This window comes from Notothenia coriiceps, unplaced genomic scaffold, assembly GCF_000735185.1.
Source record: "Notothenia coriiceps isolate Sejong01 unplaced genomic scaffold, NC01 NC01_scaffold00001364, whole genome shotgun sequence".
Classification (NCBI taxonomy): Eukaryota; Metazoa; Chordata; class Actinopteri; order Perciformes; family Nototheniidae; genus Notothenia; species Notothenia coriiceps.
The window spans coordinates 58,552-82,742 of NW_011334065.1; the positions used below are offsets into that span (position 1 = coordinate 58,552).

The following is a 24,191-nucleotide window of genomic DNA, read 5'->3' on the forward strand; positions in this document are numbered from 1 at the left end:
GGGGGGGGGGGGTTTATCTTCATGGGCCTGTGCTCGGGTAAATCTTTTCTATTCACCCAGACTTGTGATCTCCCACTCCTCATACGTTCGAGGCCTAAGACTGTGTTTACACACCCACTTCAGTGTAAAAAGGAAGAGGCACTGAGGAAACATCGCCCCTATTGTTAGCATTAGCTAATTGTGGTGATGCCTGAGTCTTAGCCGCTTTTCTTGGGCAAACATTGGATAAGAGTCCACATCCTTCTTACCACAACACTAATACATGGGGCTTTGCTGTGGGATAAGAAGAAAGGATTGAGATGTGGATTAATGAGGGAGAAGTCGTTTTTTTTAAAGATCTTAATTGTGTAGAAGTGTGAATGGGATGCGCAGCGCCGACATCTGTTTACATTGTATGCTGATTAGCCGGTCAGTGGTCTTGCAGCAACAGTGAGCCCACTTGCTGGCAAAGCAACATTTGCTTCCTCCGAGGGGATCTTCTTCTTTAAAGTGTCTCTTTCTTAAACACTTGCCCTTCTTTGCCAGACTAAACACATCCATGGAGGGACTTAAAGCACATCCTTTTCAATAGCTCTCTTGCAAATGTTAAAACTGTACAGAAACACCCCGAGAATGTTTAGTGAAACAATGGCAACTGGAGGAAAGTACATTTACCAAGCTTTAAAGACAATTCATAAGTATATTGGCGGGGAAGTGACCTAAGTTTTGTGGCACTACTGTATTTGTGATACAGTCTCCCCACACCACAGTTATACAGTAGGTCATTAATAGTAGCAGAGACACCCTTTTAAACGTGTATCCAGGCTGTGATGGCTGCCTATCAGTCTAATAGTCTTTAGGTTAGCTTCTTAAAAGAAATCAAGCGCAGATTTTGCTGCCAGGGCCTAATCCCCACACCAAAGCCTTGCTGTCCTTGACTGATCTCAGAAACCATGCCTGCTAAGCTTAAGGCAGTGAAAGTATGGATCTCTTGGCTGAAGGATTCCTTTACATGTCTCTCAGTAACCCTGCTCTCTGAGCCTGTGCAAAGGTGACTAGTACCTGGATCATAGTGGCCCTGTGTTCTGGGAAAGCTAGCAGTAACACTGAGCCATGGCGTAAAAACCCGTCCCGGGGTTTTATGATGTGGTGGGGGTGGTGGGTGTCCAGTCACAGGGGTTAAACTCTAAACTGCTGTGCTGGGCTGATCTCAGGTCTACTGGGTCGTAACACGCCAGCCGCTGCCCTGGCGTCAGTCTGTCTGCCTCAATATCAAAATGCAGCTGACCACTGAACTGAATGAGCTAGCTGTCACCAATCTGAACGTGATCCGCACAACAATGGCCTCTCTACTCTCCACAGTTAATTACAGTGCTCGGTCTTTCAGTTCATATGGACTGCACGGGACCTTTCCATATGTCTTGATGGAGCGGGAGTGGAAAATAGAATAAAAAAAGAGCAATTATAAAGCATGTGTGAAGGTGGAAAAAAGTTACAACATAGCACTCTGAAAGAACAAACTTTCTGGCTTCTTGTTGGTTAAAACATGACAAGTGCTAGCTTGGATATAAGTTCAAACAACCTCCCCCAAAAGAACTGGGGAGTACAGAAGAGAGCCTAGGGTGAGAAGACACGCGCCTGTTTCAAGGGTAAGTGTTTGTCTTTGTGATTGTTTCAATATTGGCTTTTTGAGCGTGGTGGCATGATGTAGTCCCCCAGAGGTGTGCCGGCACAGAGAAGCCTCGGGCACACTGCAGGCAATGGAGAGGGATCCCTTCCACCCACCTCCTTTCATCAAGAAAGAACAACATGGGCCAGCGCTCTGCTGTGGCCCCTTGGCCCAGCGCACCAGGGATAATCAGATGATCCCCTTTTATACAGCTTATTAGAGGCATCTCAGTCTGTACGATAGGCCATATCCTCATGCATGTGCCCCTTTGTAGCGCATGATGATTTACGGGGGTTAAGCAGAGTTTGAAGTGCTGCGAGAATGCACTTTCATACCATCTTAGGGTCATGTGGTGCTCTTGCCACAAAGCTGATCCGTGTGAACAGAATATCTCTGAATAATGCCAGTTCTTATTAACAATGACAAGATTAAATGTGAAGGGGCTAAGAAGAATTTCTAGAGAACTTAAGATGTTCAAAGAAGAACACTCAGCATTTCTTGGTATCATCGTCACAACATCTGTCAGAGTGTTTTACTTCCTTTTAAAATGAGTTTGGTTAATCAGTCAAGTCACAGAGGCAAACAGAAACAATAGCACTTTGCTGATGTTGTGGGAATTAAAATGAAGATTTGCTGCATCTTGTTCATTCAAAAGGAGAATCAACTTCAGCCAACAATGACATTAAGTTGACAAAATGCTTATGGGGCTCCATGAGCTTTTTCTCTCCTCTTTAAGTTACCCTGTAGTCTCCAGTAGGATAATCACCTCTGTGTGCTCCGGAGGAATCAAAGTTATTTCATGCCTTTTTTCATGTTTGCTTCTCGTATATCCGAATCTCATCGCTCCTTTTTGTATTTGCATTCCTCTCACATAGTGGCAAAGATAAGCACCCTTATCCCTTCAGCCAACAACCCGTATCTTGCTCTTGTCTCTGTAGGGTCGCGAGTATATATTGTTCTACACGAAGAGGAGGCTGATGAACACAGTGTAATTAAAATGTTTCCAGCAGCCTGGTGAAATGTAAGATATCACTGGAGAAAAGAGAGAGAGAGAGAGGCTGAGTCTGAGGGTATATGTGAGGCAGAGGGGTAAGAATGAGAGGAAAGTGGAGAAGAAGAAGAAGAAGGAGGGGGTGTAACAAAGCATAAAATGAAGAGAGACATAAAAGAATGGGAGCTCAAGGAGGTCAGGCCCATCACAGGCTTTAGTGTTGCCTTTAAAGATGCCTGGGACAGGTGGCAGCTCCAGACAATCTCGCACCACAGAGCATCATCCTCTCAGGAGGAGATAAGGGATTCCTCCATCCAGGCACCCTCATCTCCCTCCTCCTCCCACATCTCCTTCACTCACTCTCTCCCTCATGCCCACCCGCCTCCCCTCCTGTCTCGGGGTTCTCCCAGACAGGCTGCTTTGATGTGGCTCAGTGTGAGCGGGCAGCTGTAGGCCACGGGGCTGTAGCAGCGCTGCTGGGCCGGCGGACCGTTGGGAGCCGACTGGAGCGCGGCTCAATCAGTGGGGCTCTCCGGTGCCCGCCACTTTCAGGTCTCATTAAAGCGCTCCGGCAGGGTTAATCCTCTTTAAGGTTTACATGGGCCCCAGTTTGTCTCTGTGCCCAGGCTGAGGGAACCCCTGGGCGCCACCTGCGTGACAAAGACCCAAATCACTGTGACACAAGTTCCCTCCGTCTGTGTCCTCACTGCTCCACTTCCCTTGTACATTTCCCTCTCTCTTCCCTCTTTCTCCATGGCTCTCGCTGCTGTCCCCTGTGCATTCTGCCTCCTATTTGCTCCCCTTCCCTTGACAGTACCTAGGCCTGGTTGTAAGTCTTTCAGGATTATTTGGGTGGAATCTGTTGACAGGGGTGCAGTAAATGGATTACAAGTTTGTCCTTGTCTTTGGGATGCTGCGAGGAGGGAAAGGGGAGAGATCAGGAGGATGCGCTTTGAATAATGAGAGAGGCAAATAAAAAGAGATAGACAGCGAGCAGGATTAACTGGAAGAATTAGGACGACGATGCAAGAGTGAGAGAGGGTGAAAGAGAGGGTAAGGTGACAGCAACGCAAAGAGAGTGGGAAAGGGGGAGAATCAGAGAGTTCCAGCTGTTGTTGCACTTATAAGATCTAATTGGTCCAGAAGCGTCGACCCCTGTCTGGCCCTGCAGCGCCCAGCAGCCATTTGTCTGATTGCTGTGACACTGGGCTTTGTCTTTGCTCTGTGACACACAGTTTCCTCCATTAGCCCAAATAATGGCCACGTACCTCTAGAGGCCTACACAGACGTTGTTTAATGGTTATATTGGTTTCAGTGGAAAATAGAGGAATAGACTTACAGTACAGGGGGAATTACCATTTGAATGTAAAACATATTAAAGGATTGCACTAGTGGTTTTGGATGTTGGGCTTGTAAAATCACGTATGCATGATTTTCCAAAGAATACAATATGTTCATTGATTGATTTCCCACCTTCCGTGGCAGCCACTGGTTTCCACTTATTTGAACACATGTGAAAAAAACAACTCGCTTGAGAACCATTATATACTCAAAGTATTCCTAAGTCTGAGGATCCCAAATGGCAAGAGAAGAAATGAAAAATACAACATTTTAAATGTTTTTGCAACATATATAACTATTGCGTTGCCTCTTTGGCAGTTCACCATGAAAAATGGCATGCACTTGATTGCACCACTGAGGGGAATTTTGAGACTGGCCCTTTCTTTTAACCACATTACCATGCGATAATACACCATTTTGACCGAAAATAAATAAAGGTGACAAAACGCTCACTGTGATGGATTACCACTCGTAACCAAGATTAAAGTCTCTGCAACTTGATATTCATAGCGCATGATCTGAATTGAAAACAATAGCTACATGGAATTTTTGTTAACATTACAATAAGACCGGGTTTTGGTCACTGGCCTCTCAGTATGATTCAAAATTGAGAATTTTTCAATAGCAGTGTCCAGCCCAGGGTGTTATTGTTATATGCAGGTATATTAGCCTCACAGTCACTATCACACAGCCACATGCAGTTTCAGAATCACCTGCATTGGGAGGGGCGCTGACACAGGGCTATAGAGGGTCAGTCTGTCACTGGGTAGCCTGATACAGCTGTGGCAATCATGAACACTGTCACTGATATGGCCTTGGCTCATATATAGATGTCACGGTAAATCCAACTAATGTATCACACATTTATGATGCAGGCATTTAAAGGACTCCTTAAAACATTTTTTGTCAGAACACATTTTTTCTGACCCCAATTCCTAAATAAAGATATCAAAAAAGATCGAACCTTAAAGCAGCCTTGTATTTGAGTAAATCACACAGGGGGGAGTTGAAGCAAAGTAAATGTAGCAAAGTCCCGGTGAGTCAACCTGAGGTTTAAATCAACTCCCTTCTCTCCGAGAGGTATCAATGTTTGGAGAGGAGGAGATAGACCAATGTGGGAGATAAAGAGAGAGTCGGGGAAAAAAGGTGTAGCACAGTGTTCCAGCTACTAAACTGCTGTGTAAATCTCTTCCCAGCTGGGTCGGGGAGAGGAGGCTGGAGGGTGGGATGGGGACCCAAACGGTGGATTACCTCTCGACGTGACCCGCATATTCTACACGTCGAGATAAGATCTAACGGCTACATTTCATTTGAAAGTCTCTACTAAATTTATTTGACCTGCCCTTATACAAAGGTACGCGGAGTCGCTTCTTTCATCCCTTCCTCCTCCACTACTCCTCGTTTTTTTATATTTTCCCTAGGCCTCAGAAAATCCGTTGACCCGACACGCTCACTCCTCGAGGTCTCTGTATTTGTATCCCCCCTAGCCATCTAGTTGACTCCCTCACCGCTAACCCTTATAAACCACGTCCACTTCCCACCTAGAAAGAATCTTCTACTAAGGGTGAACATTAGAAATGTCGTAGGGAGATGGGTGGTCCTGTCTAACAATTAAGGACGTTCATCGTTCTGTCATTCGATTCTAATGTCTATGTATTTCGAATATGAGGTCTTGGGTCTCGTATCTGCGGCCCATTTGGACTCCAGTAAAGAAGAACTATAGAGATATAAAACACGTACATAGTCATCGAGACTCGCCTAAACACTCTCATTTGTGTAGTCCTGGCGGGAGCAGGTAGGAGCAAGGGTCTAAGGAGGGGGGAGTCGCTCGAGACCTTAGTCGGCCCACTCCGATTATGCCTCAGTGTCTCATGATAGTTTTGTCTGTCTCTGAAAGTCGTATGAACCGGTTCGACGTGCCTCCTCGAAGTAAATGGTAGAATAGAGGCTGATAACAATATTTGTTCTACTTTGGGGGGTTACTTAAGAGTTTCAAAAGAATAACTTTGGTAAGTTACACGGAATAAAACTCCCTATAAATCTCGTACGAACCATTCATTTTTTTGCACCCTATATTTTCCTGTCTGATACGGTTAATCTAACTAGCTTTTTTCTTCGACGAAAGACCCTTTTTTTGTTCTTATTCCTTTCATTTTATTCCGTAAGAACGAGAAAACACGTCACAAAACAAATTTCCCCGTGAGGTGTTGTAGTTCTCATTTTGAAGAGCGTGATAGATTGGACGCTTTTTTGCTCACACTGGCAAGCAACCCTCTCCCAGTCGCCCCTCCCCCCCCAGTCTTTGGGCCTCTTCTTCCTCTAGGTTTCAACGTGTCGGCCCATAGAGCAAAACTTGAATCTTTGGTGCAACGCCCCTGACCGTCGTCAAGGTCAATAAGTGATAAGTGGGCTGACAGGAGGAGGGAGGATACTTGCGTCAGAGTCTATATATGTGATTCTACGCTCAGAGGCGCGTAGATGCGATTATCGGTTTCAACAAGTTAGATTTCTAGAGCGTTCAGGTTTAGTATTGTGTGTACGACTGCCATGAACGTGTACTCTATACAGAACGCGAGACGAGTCTCACCCGATTACGTGCGATGATTGATCGGTAGAGGGGTGCGTCACGCGGGGCGAGTAGCAGACGTATCGGAGACAACGGGGCGCAGGGGGTGACTGAGGAGGGTCACTACATGGGTCCGATAGCGTCTGGAGCGCTCTATAGGGCACACCTAGTCCCTCACTTCCCCAATACGAAGTGTCTTAGTTGCCTTAGACGCGACGGACGCTACGGCGCGACGTCGAGCGCATATCTGTACTTCGTCTGTGAGCATCTCGACAACCCGTGGGGCTCGTCAGAAATCAGAGAGTAGATGAGAGAGAGGCATCAAAAGATGGGTGGCACCTAAAATGTTCTCTATATTCTTTAGTGTCGAATCTCCGTTCGTCTTGTGTTGCGGCGTCGATGGAACGACGCCGCAACGAGGAGTCGTAGGACAAGGTGGACGGGAGGCCCCCCACTATGGCGTGGACCGAGGGGCATTGTCCGTTATTGCACTGTATACAAGACCGTTCCCGTCGATATCGGGGGAGGGCGGCGGGGGGGAGAGGTGTCGNGTAGGAGATAGATTGGCGCTCCGCAGAGGCCTCGTGAAATAACCTTCACTCCCTGATCCACACTGGGATACAGGGAGCTGGGAAAGGGGGGGGGTGGGGGGGAACGGGCCAAGCTGGGGTCTGGAGGGTGCTGGGGGCCCCTGGAAGAGCAGTGTGCGTGCTTAGCTCCACTCTGAAGCAGGGAAAAGGTCCTCTTGCTAGCGTGCAATTTGTTAAGATTGACTCGGCTTAGTAAATGTCTTGCAGATGCCGGAGTTCCATTAAGGTATTTGTGTGACTTATGGAGGAGGGAGTGGGTTGAAAATGGATGCTGCTGTACTGTAAGAAGAGAGTTTGGATAAAATGAAAAATTATCCTGAACTTGACTTTGCATATATTGACACAAAGAGATAACATATAACAAGATAGCTTAAACAAAATCACTGTGCATATATGTATAGACTTGTAGAACCATGAAGAGAGAGGATGGGCATTTGCCGACTTGTTCAGTCTAGACAAACAAATTACTCCCGACAGTGAGTAGCATTGGAATGTATAGCTGAAGAAAGAGCCTGTTTATGGAGCATAGCTGACGGTTTTTTTCAACCACTCACTATCTCTTCTTCTGTTTTTCTTTTCCACCATGTTAATTACATTTACCCACAGAAAGTGTTTGAGTTTGAGTGCAATTGAGCAAGAGAGACAGAGAGAATGAAAACAGAGAACACAGCAGAAGAAAAAAAATTCTATTGATTTACAGAGGAAGGGCAGAGTGTGATCTGCCAGCCTTGCGTTTATGATGAATGGCAGAGAGATTGGCAAGGCAACACTTCACACACGTCTGTTATTTAACCTCTCTGCTTTAGTTTTTCTTCCCCCGTCTTATTATTTCTCATTGTTGAATGAAAGCATTCTCTGTTCTAGCACCCGAGCATCGCGTACAGTAAAGAAAGCTCTGCACAGCAAGAACATTAGGCTAATTTATACAGCGGTAATTAGGCCATTAGACCTGAAACAATCTGGGACCCGTAATTAAAGCAAAGCGCTCCAAAAGTCAACAGCAACTCCCATTGAGCTTAGCTAAACAGTCTCCGAAAGTGTTATTTACATGTCCAAACAGCTTGAGGTCTCAGTGTAAGCAAACATGATGAGAGACGGGGTGTGAAGGGTTTGTTCAGAGAGGAAATTTGGCTTCACAAGAGAGCCGGCGTCCAAAATACTTCTAATGAAAGTCTAAAGTTCTCCTTCTCTTCACATCCGGATAGTTTTAGGAAGTTCAGTATCATATTTTGGCGGACATTCTTTTTTTACGATCATTGAGTACAGACACATACTTAAAGATCATACTCACTTAGATCTGTATTTAGGGAACAAATAATCCCTCCAATGTTTTGGTATAAAATACTGCGTCCAGTAATGATTTACTGATATCAAAACCTGATTCTAGAAGTCAATGTTTGAGAAAAACATCAGATATTCCAATCGCATGGATGTGAGCCCTCAAATGGTTGAAAAGATGAATCTGAGAGGTTAAAAGATGATAAACAGGATAGGAAGAAATGTTTACTTTTTGAGGCTGTTCTTGTAACAAGAGGAAGTTCACACAAAACTCAACCTAATTAAATGTAATTGGCCAAACTGATTTAAAATAAACATAAAAAAGCTGTGGAAATGTGGCAAGCTGTCCCTGGCATGTGGCATGGTAACCAAAAGGTCAAAGCATGCAGCCCTCTTAAATGCAGATGAGCCAGGTGACACAGGTGTGCCCCATCTCCTCTGATGACCCTGTCCTTCACTCCGCCTACAGGCACTCTGAAACACAACCCACACACACACACACACACACACACACACACACACCAAACATTGGACAACCCCAGTGTTGTCACAATGCCAATGAAAAATATACAAACAATTTAGGACATTTGAGTAGAGCTGCTTACAACTCATGGACAATGTGTGCTGATGCTAAATCTACATTTGGGTATGATAGTTGGAGACCACCACTTACAGCTTCTCAATGTGAAACCTCCAGGCGTCGGTAAAAACACCACAAAAAAAGTATCCTGCTTCTTTACACAGAGAGTAATTGAAGTGATATTGTTTTCACTCCCGGAGAGGAACAACCTGAGTTTCTCTTAAATGCGCTTGCAAACAACATAAAGTCTGGAGCATCTAACGTACGCTCTGCGTATTGCTGCAGAGTTTTGGGATAAGTGCGGGCCTCGCTGCAGACGAGCGTTCCTGAACAGTGAGATCATGAGCGGAGAGAGAGGTGGCATAATGAAATCTGGCAGTCACAGCCCCGGCACAGGCTTCATATGTTCCACATTAGCAATTCACAAACCTCTGGAGCAGGCCCCAGCAGCCCTTTTCTCACTCCGCCTTAGTCGCTTATGACAATCTGTCACTGGCTCTTTGTGCTCTCGCAGCGGAGCGTCGATGAGAAGTGCTGTGTTTATGGAAGAGCGTTTCGGGGTGACACTCTGTTAGAGCGGAGTCACTGAACCCTCGCCAGAGGAGAGGAGGAGCCCAGGTTTAGCAGTCAAGACAATAAACTCACAATGCTGAGTTGACAACAAAAGAAGAAGATGAGAAATTGTTTGTGTATTATCAAAACCCAAATCAGAATAGTGAGTGACAGCTCAAATCCTCCTAAAGTATCACATCACAAGCGTTCCAAAGCACAGTGAAGATCCTTTGTGGTAAAACTGCCATTATGAAAGGAGATTAACCAATAAGGATATTGCAAATGATGTGCTTTAGGCTTTATCCTCCCCTTGTCCTCCCCCTCCTTTTGAAATTATTCAAGTGTCCAATAAAGGACAAGGCAATTACCATCCTCTCTTTAATGAAGGGGAAGCTGGCTTTTGGTCCTGAGCACGGTGTGTTTGTGTAGAATATGAATTAATGAGCCTGGTCAAAGTTTGCCTCTAATTGCCCTTTCATTAAGACTCATTTGTAATCATGTCTTAATGACTTCCATCCCCTTTCCTCAAAGAATAAAAAAAGTGGAAATTAAAACCAAAAATTAATACTTCTGTTAGAGTCATTAAAATGTTCAAGAATAGTTCTGAAGAGCTGATCAATTGTTGGAGAGCCAGAAACAAATGTTCTATATTCTCAAAAAAGTGTGCAAAGTGTAATATCAAGTGTTCTTGACCTTCAGTGTCTTATTGGTTGAGATTGTTTCTTAAACCCCTTTTACTTTGCCAATGGTGGTCTACCCAATGCAACCGGGAGTTAACCGCAATGATTACACTTTTCAGAGGAATGCTGGTGCTGCTGTGGTGTGTGGCCGCAGTGGGAAGGTAAAAATGGTGACGCGTGCGTTGGCTTCCTATGTGCCCTCCAGCTGTATTCTGTATTAGAGAGACTAGAATATCCCTTGAACATCCAGAAGAGCAGGGGCAATTTAGTCCCAGAGTAAACAGTAAAGAGTCCCTACAGGAAACACTGGAGATGGATTGCAGGATGGAGTCCCCCCCCCCCCTCTCTCCTTCGCCCTCTGTTCTTTGAGACTGTATACACATTCCCTCCAGTGACACAGGGCTGTTTGCCACGCTAATGGAGAGCTGCACTGGCGTATAAGAGGTGGCAGGCTCTATTTAGATTGGGCCATGGTAAAGTAAACTTCAGAGATGGATTTAAATAAACTTTGACGGAATGGTTTGCCATGCGGCCTCAGCGAAAGAAAGGAGGGAAGGAAAGAGTGATGAAGGAGCAAAAAAAAAAAAGGGATCCAGTCTAGGCACTGGGCTGTGCTGAGTGAGGAGCTCCAGAGACATAAACATAGGGGGATCTGGGTAATTCAATGAGGAGTGGCGGATGTGGGAATGTAGTTGTGTGTTGCAGGGGTGAAGGGGTGGAGTCTTTAAAAATGATTTCACACTTTGTAATCTTTACAGTCATCCCTCATTACCCACCAGGACAGAGGTTTGTTTAAAGTTCCTGCAATGTGAGCAAGGATCAGTAAGATTACAGAACATAAAGCTTTTACTCCCAGAACCCAGAACATAGACGCCGGTAAACCTGAGGGTTCATTTCCGACTCTGACAGCCAAGGGCCAACAGCCTCTGAGCGGAGTTGTGAAGAGTAAACACAGCAGACTCTGCCCTCGTCCATCCCTCTTTCCCAGAAAGCTCTCATTCCTCCCTCCTTCAGCAGCTCTGGAATCAGCCGAGGTGAGCCAAGCCAATACTGAGTCATCAGGAGGAAACTATCAAACAGACAGAGACTGAGTGGTCAGATACTTGCCAGAGCTGCACGGAGGAGGCTTTTACCACTTATCTCCACTATTGTGAAAACAGGATGAAACCCCCCCAATGAATTCTCAAAGTTTTCTTATTGAGAACATTAAGAATGTGCTCTTATTTTGAGGGATATGTTAGAGCATGCTTGGGTAAGTAAAAAAAACCGTGACTATAAAAGGACAGGACTATGCCAAGTTAGGGATATATTCAAAAAAGAAGCTGCTTTTCTGGGGAATAAAAACAAGAATAAGGAAAGGAAAATAAGGCATCTCCTTGCTCTTTTTATGCAGTGTTTTCGATTTAAAGGGGCACTCCACCAACATGTCAAAGTAAATCTTCTCGTCACTATCTAACCTGCGAAAAACAGCTGTATAGTGTTGTCCTAGGCTTTGGAGAGAGCTTTCCAAAACCTCCGAAGAATTCTCAAGTTGCACCAGCCGGGTATCTCGTTTTGAACTTAGAGAACCACATTGGGGACTGAAAGTCAGGATATCTTCGCTGCTTCACTCTTGACAGTTCTGTTTTCATCTCTGTTGCCCCCAACTTTATGGAAGTGCAATACTAAATCTCCAAAGTACCTCTTGAAGACTTGCATATAATGCTGTAGGATTATAAACAACACCACATTGATCCCTTCTTAATCGTCGCTGTTTTGGCCCGAGCTGGCAGTGATCAGCCCAATGAATGAGTGAGTGATGAGGTAAGCAGACCTTAGAGGTGCTGCGGGATCAACACCTGCTGCTTTGCCCCGGCGCTGCAGCTGCGTTTGGCATGGAGCAACACTCGTAGAGCTGTTGGGCACCCCACAGTTTGGCCATCTGCCCTATTGGCACACACGTTCAAATGTTTACAAGTAAAAAACACATAGCTAGCAGCCTCAGAGACTTGCTGCGTGAAGGTATGCAGATGTTGACACATGCTTTGCCTCCGGGTGGTGATACGCAACCTGGCTCGGTAACAGGCAATAAAGTGACATATGTTCTGGCAATGGGATGTGTGAGTATAGCATGTGAATAAAGGAGTGATTTGTTGCTTTGTGGAACCTTTCGTGCGGGTTAGTCATTTGCTCCTTCTGTCTTTCCGCACAAGCTTTAACCCATTTAAGTTTCACAACTCGACCCTAAGGTAGGCAGCATTTCTGCAAAATTCCCACTCATGGTTTGCTTGTTGCAACTTGTCCAACAATGGATGCACGGTTGTTACACGAAATTCCATCTTTAGTTTTTTGATTATGGTGTGGACTGCACTAAAAGTTAGAAAATGAGTACATGCATATGTGGATTCAGTCTAGAGGCAGAACAACACTTTCAATTTCAGCGGTAAAAATAGAGAACGGCTTGGAAGCTCATATTATGCAAATGTTTTAATGTTTTATCTGGAGGGAAAGAAAACAAGATGCCTCTCGATTCTCACTGGCAGTTGTGACAAAACACTGAAACAGAAAAAGGTGTTTTTGTTCTTGTTTTGTAAATTTCATTGGTTGTACTTATCCTTTGTACAAAACCACATTATGCTTGGTGCGGTGAGAAACGCGCCATTTGGCTGCTTCTCCTATGGTTACTTATCGCTGTTTATTTTGAGTTATATCAGCCTCGAGACATTGACAAAAACGTCCTCAGCGAAAATGTTGGAGTGCATTTAATGATGTCTCATTTGGGTGGGTCTGCTGAAAGATAGCCATCAACCACTGCCTTTCATTATAGCTGCTATTAAGATTAGCAGAGGAAGGAGTACATTCACATGAAAATATATTTTAGGGGAACTAAGGAGCTTGCAATGTGTAATTAAAATGTTTTTTTCCTTTCTCTCTGTCATTCTTTACAGATTCCCCGCAGTTCTTCCCTGCCTTCCATCCTCCTGTGCCCATCGATGACAGACATACGCAGGGACGTTACATCTACGAGCCTTCCCCTGTGCCCCCTCTTCATGTGTAAGTCCTTTAAAGTGGTCAAACACTCACGCACACACACTCAACCACAATGCTGCCGATCCCACCTGAGAACCTCATTTGATTCGTCGGCATCACACACATCTCTGGTGAGCTCCGAACTCTCCTAATGGCAATACAAATCAAGCTCCTGAACTTCCTTCCGCCTGTGGGCGCGGAGCATCCTCCTCATGGGTGCTGCGCGCCTCTCTTTGCCTTTCAGGATCAAAGGCCACGGCCCTGTACGTGAGCAACATGATCAGCATGTCAGAGACACGCAAATGAACATGTGTCAGAGACGTGGAAATGAGAGCAGGGTGAGGGGAGCCCGGGAGCGTGCGATCCTCATAAGAGCAGTGATCAAACCTTGTCAAGAGAAGGAAGCAATGCCTCTGTTGACATCTACCCATCTCTGGCAGACACAGATGGGTTTCTGACACAAACTCTATACTGCTAACCACCCTGCCTCAGCCAATCACATGCATGTATAGGCTATCAAGTATGAAGCAGAGTAAAACATGGTGTCATGCCTCGTAAGAGAGAGCGGTAAGTATTTATATGTCTTATTAAGGTAGCTCGTATTTCCCTAGAGTCCTTCTTGGCCGGGTCAGCAGAGAGCTTCAAAGCATTCCTTTACTCCACCCATGCACACATTACTCTTTTCCTCTTTCACTCTTTCTGTCTATTTTACGCTCTCCATCATTTGTATTCTTGCCGTCCAAATAGAGAGTATTTTAAGGAGATGCCTCATCGTCCTTGCGGTGCTTGTTTCCTTCCCTCAGACACGGAGGAAGCGATCACCGCGTGACGAGGACAAATTGGATGGGGCAGCTACTTGGGCCGCATTATGTTTGATATTCTTCATCATTATCAACTCCCCCCTTCTCTTCCTCAGGAGTCATATCTCTCCCTTGCTGATGTGCCACTAAGCGTAATGAATTTTTTATGTCCCCCCCCCTCCGCCTCTCCACCTCCGGCCCACCCTACCTCTCAACCCCTCATCTCCTGCTCAGGGGCTGCAGCAGAGGGGGGAAAAAAGGGTAGGGGGGGTGGAGAGGCGAATAAATAAAAAAGGGAGGTGATTGATGCCCCATGTCACTGCAAACAAAATGGCAAATATAATTTAGCATTTAGCTTATGCAGAGATAATGGGGAGAACACGCGCCGGCAACATAGGCTCGAACAAACAGCCTGGCTTGTTATCCGTCAGGAGTGCTTTGGTACGATCTGGAGCACAGGTTAGGGGGGGGAGGGAAGAAATGAAGGAGGGGGGTGGAGGGAATTGAATTAAGGGGGAGAAGTTACACAGCGCCGGCGTCTTCAGTCACTCTGTCTGGACAGGCGTTATCTGTGCGCTTGGTTTGCTGTCACTGAAAACACGGCCGTGCTCTGCCATGCTACTTATGGCCTATTTATCCAAGCCATTAAGCATAGAGCTGTTTAATATGACACACTACGCTGAGGGAAACTATTTGTCATGATTATAAGACAGCTGTTTAGTGGCCAGCCTTATTCAAATCCGTGTACTGACTGTCACACACGTTATCAACAAACTTGCTCAGGTTTAATGCAGAACTACTTTTGAGTCTGTGCGCAGGGTAGCAACAATATTGCTTTCTTGATTAAAAAAGCAGCGCTGAATTCCTCAGTGAGAAGCAGCACTCATCAGTTGCTGTATTACAGCTGGGTCTAGCCACCTGATGGCAAATTGGAGTTAATTACACTTCCTGGTTCGACTTGGTGCAAGTTTACGACCGAATAACTGTGGATTTAAAAGTGATGCATTCAGCTGAGCAACGTTGCTTGTAGCTGGCTCGAGCAAATAGGGGCAGTCAACGTATAGCTGTCGCTGCAGGGAAATGGAGGGGACAGGAGGCGGCTTATGGAGAAATATTGAATTGTTTTAAGACAAGTTCTCCTCGGTGAGCAGAATTAATCGTTATTAGCCCTCTCAAAGATATGCCTAAGTACACAGGGACTATTATTGCAGTACTTCCCCATGCAGCCTCTCATTACGGCCTGTAATTACAGTTGGGTTGGCCCCGCGGCAGTTCCATCAATCCAGCCAGCCTCCCCCCGCCACGCACACCAGCCAGCCACCACTGGGCGTCCATGGCCGGAGAAAAACAGTGCGAACGCCCAGCAGCTTGTTTCCTCTCCGCCACAATGACACATCCACCATCCATATGTGGCAAATGAACTGAATCATATCCTATTACTGTGAAGGGCCTAATTGAAACATGTTTATTTATGGTCCCTGTTTTCAGGCGAGAGCCGGTGTTAGCAGAGCACCTAACGGGCTCCAGCGATATGAGGCGGTAGAATTAAATTAAAAGCTCATAAAATGAAATATGCACCGTATTAGCTGTTTGACACTTAATTTGCCTTCAAATGAGCAGAGGAAATCACAAATTAACTGTCCTTTGTTTTTTTCTTTCTTTGCCTCACCTCCCCTATTAGGCAAGGGAGAGCGCAATTACAGACAGAGGCTAATCGTTTAGTTTATGAATTCTTGTGGGGAAGGTACCAATGTGCCATTCAATATTAAAGCCTTAGGGTCTGGAGGGGGGTGGGGGTCCCTTCTTGTGGGTGCTTGCTTTACTGAGGAACTCATATATTCACATGGAAAAATGTTGAACAGCCACAGTTTAAAATGAAACCAAAGCCAACTAACAACACAACGCTCCTTCTTTTATCCAAACTTAAGACACCAAATGTCCTATACTGATCCAGGACCAGTGAAAGTCTCTCCTGACCTGAAGCTTTTACCTTTGCAACCCTAGCATGGGAACAACTGACCTCCAGCCTCTACCAAAAAGAGAAAGGCCTTCATGCTCCAGAGAAGATGCTTCCTGCTTAAATAAACACATTGATTGGTGAAGAGCAGGCTCTCCCTGGGAGCTCTGGTCCCCTCTGCCACCACCATTGTGCTGGTTTGGCTTAATGGGAGTTTGGGGGGAGGTCGGGGCCAAGAGAAGAGACCGCTCCTTTCATAGCAGCTTTATTGCCTGACCACGGTACACAGCAAAACAAAACAGCCCTCTCATGCGTCTCAGCGCCGGCTCTCGGTCACCAGGAGACCGCTCAGAACAAACAGAGGTATTCGTCACAAGTCAATTATCAGCATCGGGGTACTCTGGAGTCTCCAGGCCCTCGTGCTGTGAATGGGGCCACTAAAACAACAAAACATTCTTAAGGGATAAGCAATTGACTCACAACCTTTTGCGCAGTTACCGTATGTGGATTTAAGAAAGAATTGGTGAGAATGACATGAGTTTGTTTAGTTGTAAAGCAAATATAACGCCCTGGGCGTTTGTTGATTAATGTTTAAATTATTGTAGTAATACATACAATATTAGAAAGTTCTTAAATAGACTTTTAATTGAAGCATCCAAACTTCTGAGAAAATGACATACAAACATACAAACATCGACATACAAAGTCTCTAATCCTGTCTACACACAAGCATATTTTTTAATATACTGCATTTTTAAACTCTGGTTTTCTATTCTGAAATATTACAATACGTTTTGAAAAATGCAACATCTCAAACATGCCAAACAAAAGTTTAAGTTGGAAATAAAACTTCTCAGTGGGACTCATGGATAAAGTCATGGAGTGTATTTTCTGCCAGTGTGGAGGTAGAGAGCAGCGAGGGGGGCTGTGAGGGAGTGTTTCCCAGCCTGTGTGGTTATTTCATTCAGGAGTGTGTTTGTTCAGCTGCGCGCTGACTGTTAGGTATTCTGGAGGTATTCGGGGCGGGGGTGGGGGGTGGGCGCTGCTGCTGCACGCTCTGTCAATCGCCAGCACAACCTCTGCCTCCGAAATCATGAAACGCGAAGGAAGGATTAAATTGACTTAACAGTTTGTGTGAGCCTGTTGCTTCAACCAACATTCAAATGGTGTGAAAATCACCTTGTTAAACATTTTATTTTCATGGAAGCACGGTTTTATTGTTCGGAAGGCACCGTTCCTTCTCCGATTTCACACTGTTTCCCGTACACACCATTTCCCCCTTGCTCGTCCTCTGCCTGGCGGAAAGAAGGTTTCTTTTTTTTGCGTAGATGTGCCTGTTTTTGCATTTACATAAAGGTTGTCAAGAGCGCCCAATCTGGAAATAGAGGAGCGGAGAGTTGCTTCTTAGCATAAAAGCCACATCTATCTCAACAGCCCTTTCCAGATGGACGAGGCCGAGCACTGTGCAAACACACACCAACACCACACACACACACACACACACACACACACACACACACACACACACACACACACACACACACACACACACACACACACACACACACACACACACACACACACACAGCAAAACATAATGCAAAAGCTTTTATAGAAGCCAGAAGAAACATGTTTTGTAAGGGTGCTTCATCATTGGCTGCTCATGATTGAACTTTCAAGGCCTCATTTATTAGTATACATTTAAGTTTCAGCCATACCTTCAACAACATTTTTTAGCATTTTTGTCAACCTCATAACTATATATATATATTTGTGATATGACTGTTGTTTGAAAAAGGATTAAAATCATATGCTGCTTTACGGTTCACTATTAATATTACATTTGAATACCGTCTAGACTTAAACAGAAAGTAAAGTGAAGCCATAAATTATGTTAAGGATTGATTATTATTTTATAATCGTATCTGATCATTTCTGTCCAGATATGGCTGCTGTCAGAGTAAAGCAGGGGAGAGAGACCAGGGCTACTTTTTCATCCTGCTCTCCAACTGTCCAAAACCCATTCTGTGTGACTTCATAGGTCACCTCTCTCTGGTGCAGTCACTGGTTTCCCTCCAGCCTCCCTCCCTCCCCCGACTCCCGCCCCATAACCTCCCCCCTCTTTAATACTTTCTCTATGGAGTAAGTCGGGGGGACAGGCGGTCACGCAGTAGCTGGCTTCATGATTAATGGTGTTTATTCTTGACAGAAGGCTCCTTTATTTATCTGCATTGCAGTTTCACTGATACTATCAGTCACCTGAATGAAAAATATTCAGTCATACCAATTTTGCAGTATAATTGAGTAGAGTCACTTCCTTTCAGTTTTTTCCCCCCTCGCTCTCCTTCCACTTTATCTGGCAGCCTTATCATCGCCACAGTAATTTTCGTGCTGCGTTGTTTGATATGGAGAGGCTGGCTTTAGCCGTATTTGACATAAAGCCTCTTCAATTTTCACTGGAGAAAAAAAAGGGAAGAAAGAAAGTTGTGCACCACTCTGTGAAAATGTGCGAAGAGGGGGAAAGAATCTCTCCCCTTTTTTCTTCTGAGGCAATTTCAGGATTTAGAGAGAAAGGAGATAAATGCTTAAGCAGAAATGTGGGCAGATTGAAGTTAAAGTATATCTATTTTTTTTGTATTACAGCAGTTTCAGAAGCCTAAATGGAGAGTGCAGTCTTTTTTCTACACAGCCTGGACACAGGACCAGGGTGTTTTGAAGGCACCTGTGTATTTTGAGAATGATGGATCCGGCAGGTTGGATGGAAAAAAAAGAGTTTGGCACTGCAGAGATTTGACAAGGCCTGTAAAGGTTTAAGGTTGAGTCATTACCCGTGGAGATCTGTTCCGACATGTTCCAAAACTCTACTTACCAGGCTAGGATTACCTACGCTGAGGCTGACCCTGCCGCCGCAGTGTGTCTATTCGTATTCCCAGTTATTAAATATCACATGCATTTCTTTTGTATTAACGGCATAGACACTTAAGCAAATGTATAGTATTTATAATCTACAAATGATTCCTTACATAACATTTCCATTCATACAAATCCTATCTGATTATTTTTTCTACAAATACTTCCTGTTCTTTGTCATTTCTGCGGTGTTAGTCCTTTGGTTTAATTTAATTTGAGGCCCCGTTATAAATGTCTTTTAGAAAGGTACATTTAGATAAAAAAGGAATACATTAATCTCTCATACGAGGCCTGTGAATTTGCCCATGTAACACATTAGTGGATTTGATTTTCTATACTCGAGTCATTTGCCCCCTCTTCATGTTTGAGATCTCAATTTGTAGCTCTCCCATGGAGCACAATGGAAAACCAGGTCTGAGGGGAAGAGATAACAGGCAGGTGCCAACAGCTCCGCGCTAATGTGTGTGTGTGTGAGCGCTTGTGCATTCATGCTCTCACACATGTACACACACGTTATACATATTTTTCTTGACCGTGTTTGAGCATTAGTTGATTAATTTACTGTATTTTTGTATTTATTATTATTTATTTATTTATTGCGGTTATTTACCCTGTATTTCCCTCTTGTAATAAGACATTTAAATACATATTCCTTTTCCAATTTCATTCTTAAATTGTAACCCTCTTACTATTTATACTCCATTTTTCATCTTAGGCCTTTAATAATTCATAGTTTTCACAATTATTGTTAAAATAATTATAATATGCATTTTAAATTGGGCTGTGATTGTTTTCCTTATCACTTAATCTGCCCATTATTTTACTTGATTAATCATTCTGTCCATAAAGTGTCAGAATTGTATAGTGAAAAATACCCTTTCGTTTCCCAGAGCCGAAGGTGACGTTTTCATAATGCTTTTTAAAAATAGAAAAAATAATTGTCCTTTTACAAAAATATATAACAAGAACATTTGTAAATCTTCAAACTGGAGAACTGGGAACCAGCCATTTCTTTTGCAACTTAGCTTGAAAAATTACAAACAATTTATTGATAATAGAAGAAGTTGCTGATTAATTCTGTCAATTTAGTCAATCAATTCGAATGAATTAATAGACTGGTTTTCTCAGCTCTAAAACCAAGCATTGGCAGCAATACCAACCTTGAGCCACATTTAATTTATGTTAAATATATTACAATCATAAAGCGTTCATAAGTAAAAGCTAAGTCTTTAGTGGTTTTGGTGGTAAGTTAGTCGATGGGTGTGGCGGGATGTCACTTTTATGATCCGTGCTGGTTCTTAATTGGCTTTGTAAAGACCCTCCTCTCATTGGCGGGGAGCTATTAGAGAGAGGCAGTGACTGTCAAGATATTACCCAGCGCTGGCAGCCCGCCGCCTCACATCGTCTCCACAACCTCAGGCAGTCCTGACGTCTGCTTCTCTTCACAAATACCGGCAGTCATTTTAAAAACGAGCCTCATGTGAATGGGTGGGACTGCTTATTTCAGAAAGGAAATATTTTTCTCTTAATGTAGAATTATCCATTTTAGCTCAACCCTTTGAATGGAGTCAGTCTTTCGCTTTTTACTTTACCCTACAGACGGCATGCTGTAGCAGTGTAGAAATGTGGAATTTCCATTACTGTGATCTCTGGGCTGTGGGCTCCAGACCCTGCGATCCCACTCTGGGGGCCAGTTACAGCGAGTAACGAGACCAGGGGAACAGGGCCATAAATCCTCTCCAGCTTTCCGCATTTTCCATCCTCCTTCGCTCCGTCCCTCCCTTTCCTTTCATCCCTCTCTCCATATTTCCTAGTCAAGCCTTCACTATATGATTTAAGAAACCTAAATGCAACAATGTAAAATATTCCCACATGTTTAAGATGCTTAGTCCGGCTAGAGCAATTACAGTTTTAATGTTAGAGGAAATGAGTTCATTGCCTCCCCGCACCTCCTCTCCTCCCTTTTTTTTAAACATTTGTTTATCGCCTAAGTCACAGAGAATTTCACTCCTTTTACACTCACCCCACCAATGCTAATTAATTCATATCACATAAAGCGATTCCATTCTCTCAGCCTCTTGTTATCTCTCTTATCAGATGTGGCGTCCATTACATCTGATAGTGCGGTAGTTTCAGCTCATAATGTTGTATGGAGAGAGCCAAAAAGAAATCGGTTGCTTACATTTCCGTTCTTTTTGAGAGGCGGTCAGTTTTTTGAGTTCTCCCCCCCAACTAGTGTCCATACATGTGTGCAGTCATGCACGCAGCTGCAGGGTCACTCACGACGATGTGAGATGTCCATCATTTTTTGACATCACTGTGAAAGTAACTTTGCTACTTAAGGAATGAAAGTTCATCCAATGATATACAATAAAGATGGGACATTTGTTCCTTTCTGAAGAAAGGGGAAAATAAAGTTTCCCATAGCAGGCTAATTAAGAATTCCCTCTCATTCATATCAGTTTTGTAAAACATCCTCCTTTGAGTAAATCGAAAAATGTACACAGGTCTGTTTTAAGCCTCCCAAAGCTTCATCAAGCCTGAGCTTGGCACCGCCACGCACTCAGCCCCTTCATGATTAAATATCGAGGAAATCCACATGACATTTTATTAGTCCAACAAGATGGATGAAATGGCCAGAATAAAGTAGGCTGTGTCTTTTCACTTTCCCAACAGCACTTGCCTTTCTTCGGTCTGCCTTTTTCTCTCTACAAGAAGTATGTATTAGGAAAACGTGATGGATTTCATTCTGAAAAGGAGATTTTCAGTGCCAAGAAGAAAACATATATTTTGTGTCTTATACCTGATGCTTCTGTTTTTCTCCCTGTGAGTCTCAGCTCTCCCTCCCACTCCCCCCTTTTCTTTTTTCTGTTGTTCTACCTCAGATCTCTGTCTGAAGGATTAACCATCTCCAGCAGTGTGTCTCTGCTGTCTTGTAGCGCTGTGTATTGTTTGTGATTTGCTCAGGCCCATCCGTGCGGTTGCTCATTTCAGCAGCCCAGCGTGACGTGTTGAATTGAGGGGGGGGTCCGGGCCGCTCCTCGCAGCCATGGGCCACACTCATTCTCACCTGAGATAGGCTGTAGGCATGCAGACGCACACGCTCATTACCTAGACTTGTCGGGTAACGGAGGCGGTGGGGTGTGGAACCTGAACCCTCTTTAGCTGCAGGCGTCAGCTGAGTTTTTGTGTAAAGGCATCGGGGCCATCGAGACATTACTTGAGAGGAAAAGGAAAGATAGATATGCTTCCTCCCTGTTTTTACAAGTTTAACACTTCAACACCCAGGAGTCCAGTCCTGTCTTCTCTCTAGCCCGGGGCATGCCAAAAGAACTCAAAACACTGACTGAGAGCAGCGGTAATTCAACCGGTGCACGCTTTCAAAAAAGACGCAATCGAGTAAAAAGTTCAAGGTAAAATGGTCCATGCAAAACTATCGCCCTGTTTGAAAAAGGGCAAAATCAAGAAATGGAGAAGGAACAAAAGGAACAAGAACATGGTTTTTTTGGGTCTCACGTTTCTTCCCTGATTCCAGCCTCCTTGAAATTACAGGAAAAAAGGCAGCCTCATTTTGTGTAATTTTACTTTCATGTTTTCATTCCCTCGCTATGCACTCTGTTGATTCGTTTTGGTAGACATTCTTATCTTGATGGCTGAAAATTACATTTAATTGCAGTGTGGAAAAATGGTTTTCAAACCAGCCTGAGAAGAAGAAAAGAAAACTCCTGCTGCGTGGCCAAGCCAAACATACACTTTACATAACGGCGAGTGTGTTTGGCTGTGATTTAGAAACAGCGCAAAGGCAGTGAAAAGATCTGTTGTTTTTGATAAGGCATAATCCTAAGACTTTGTTGAAGTGCAAGCACTGCCAAGGAGCCTTGATCTAAAAGAAGAAGTGTTTTCATGTGTGACGCACCTTCAGCAGGTTCGTGACTCAGGCGGCAGTTATAACCTGATTGTTGGACACCTGGGCCCGTTTGTTATGACTTGAGCTTGTCACACTCAATGGCTCCTGTGATAAACACATGTTATCACTCTGGCAGCGTGGAAGTGATACGTGCCTGCGGGGATGTACTGTGTGCTTATATGTACACAATGTGAGTATGAGTCAAAGACACAGGGGGAGGAGGAGAAACTGAAGGAGACTCATGGTTATTCAACTGGACAGCGAGTGTATATGTGAGAACTGACTCTGCAGTGCATGGGAATGTCTGGCACGCCTCCAGAAGTAACCCACCGAGAGGGAATCCTGCTTGATGTGACCATGAATAGAAAGCCATCCCAACCTCCCTGAACCCACCCAGGCCTTTGATGTCAGGGGGTCACACGGAGCCCTGGCAGCTACGGGGGGGGCATAGTTACCCCAAACGCCTGGCAACCTCACCGTGCCATGCCGAGCCAGAGCATGTCTGCGGTCTGCTCTGCCCTGCATGGTGAAAACAGAAAATCAGAGAGCAGGAAACTCAGATCAGATGGGCAACAAACTACAAGTTCCTTAAATATACAAATTCAGTTCCTGGAATTATAAAAAAAAGCAAATATGCAGCCAGTGATTGACAGATGAAATCTCTGCAACTTCTGTTCCGTCATGTGCTATGATGGTTTCCCCAAGACGTAGAAAGCTTTAAATCTTATAACTCCATCATTTATGTTTTTGTAAATTACACAAAGTTGATGCAGACAGTGAAATGCCAAGACAATAAATCCTTATTCCCACCCTTTAGCTAATTAAACATTACTAAAGCTTCATTTATAGATAATAGTTATATGTAAAGGGGTTACGACTTAGCTACGGATTCTAAGCACGTAGCCGATGTAGCTATGCTAATATGGCAACCGCAGGAACTTTGGTCAGCATTGGCTATATGTAATTTCTCCTACAAGTTAATGTTGCTCAAGATGGTTGATAGTGAACACAACATCCAGCAAAGTCATCCTACTAAAAACCCTATGCTCACCACGATCACTGTTTCCAATGACATCTTCTCACATTGTGTAACAAACCATCTGGCGGGTCAGGATCTAGAATAGTCTATAATCAGTAATAAACCAAGCCCCAACCTTCCACTGTAGCTTGTGAGTGAATGAAAGACTGTAGACGCAGTTATGATGGAATATATTTAAATATCCAACACATCCATCTAGTCTTACCGTGGAGCTATCAAAGGCTAAAAATCCATCACTCTAAATCAAATATTTAGCTGAAGGTATCTGGGGCTGGACTGATGGTAACCCCTTGTGTCAACCATAAATCCAACCGTCAAGCTTGACTATGCGATAGCCACATAG

At 44.3% G+C, this 24,191-nt stretch overlaps 1 protein-coding gene across 2 annotated transcripts in view; it reads left to right on the top strand.

Moving 5' to 3' along the window:
* gli3 (GLI family zinc finger 3) overlaps positions 1–24,191 on the top strand; it is a 99,388-nt gene that overhangs the window by 46,397 nt on the left and 28,800 nt on the right. For both annotated transcript variants that reach the window (XM_010788377.1, XM_010788385.1), the window contains exon 4: positions 13,154–13,259. In XM_010788377.1, coding sequence (XP_010786679.1) covers positions 13,154–13,259 — 106 coding nt within the window. The remainder of the gene's footprint in view (positions 1–13,153; positions 13,260–24,191) is intronic.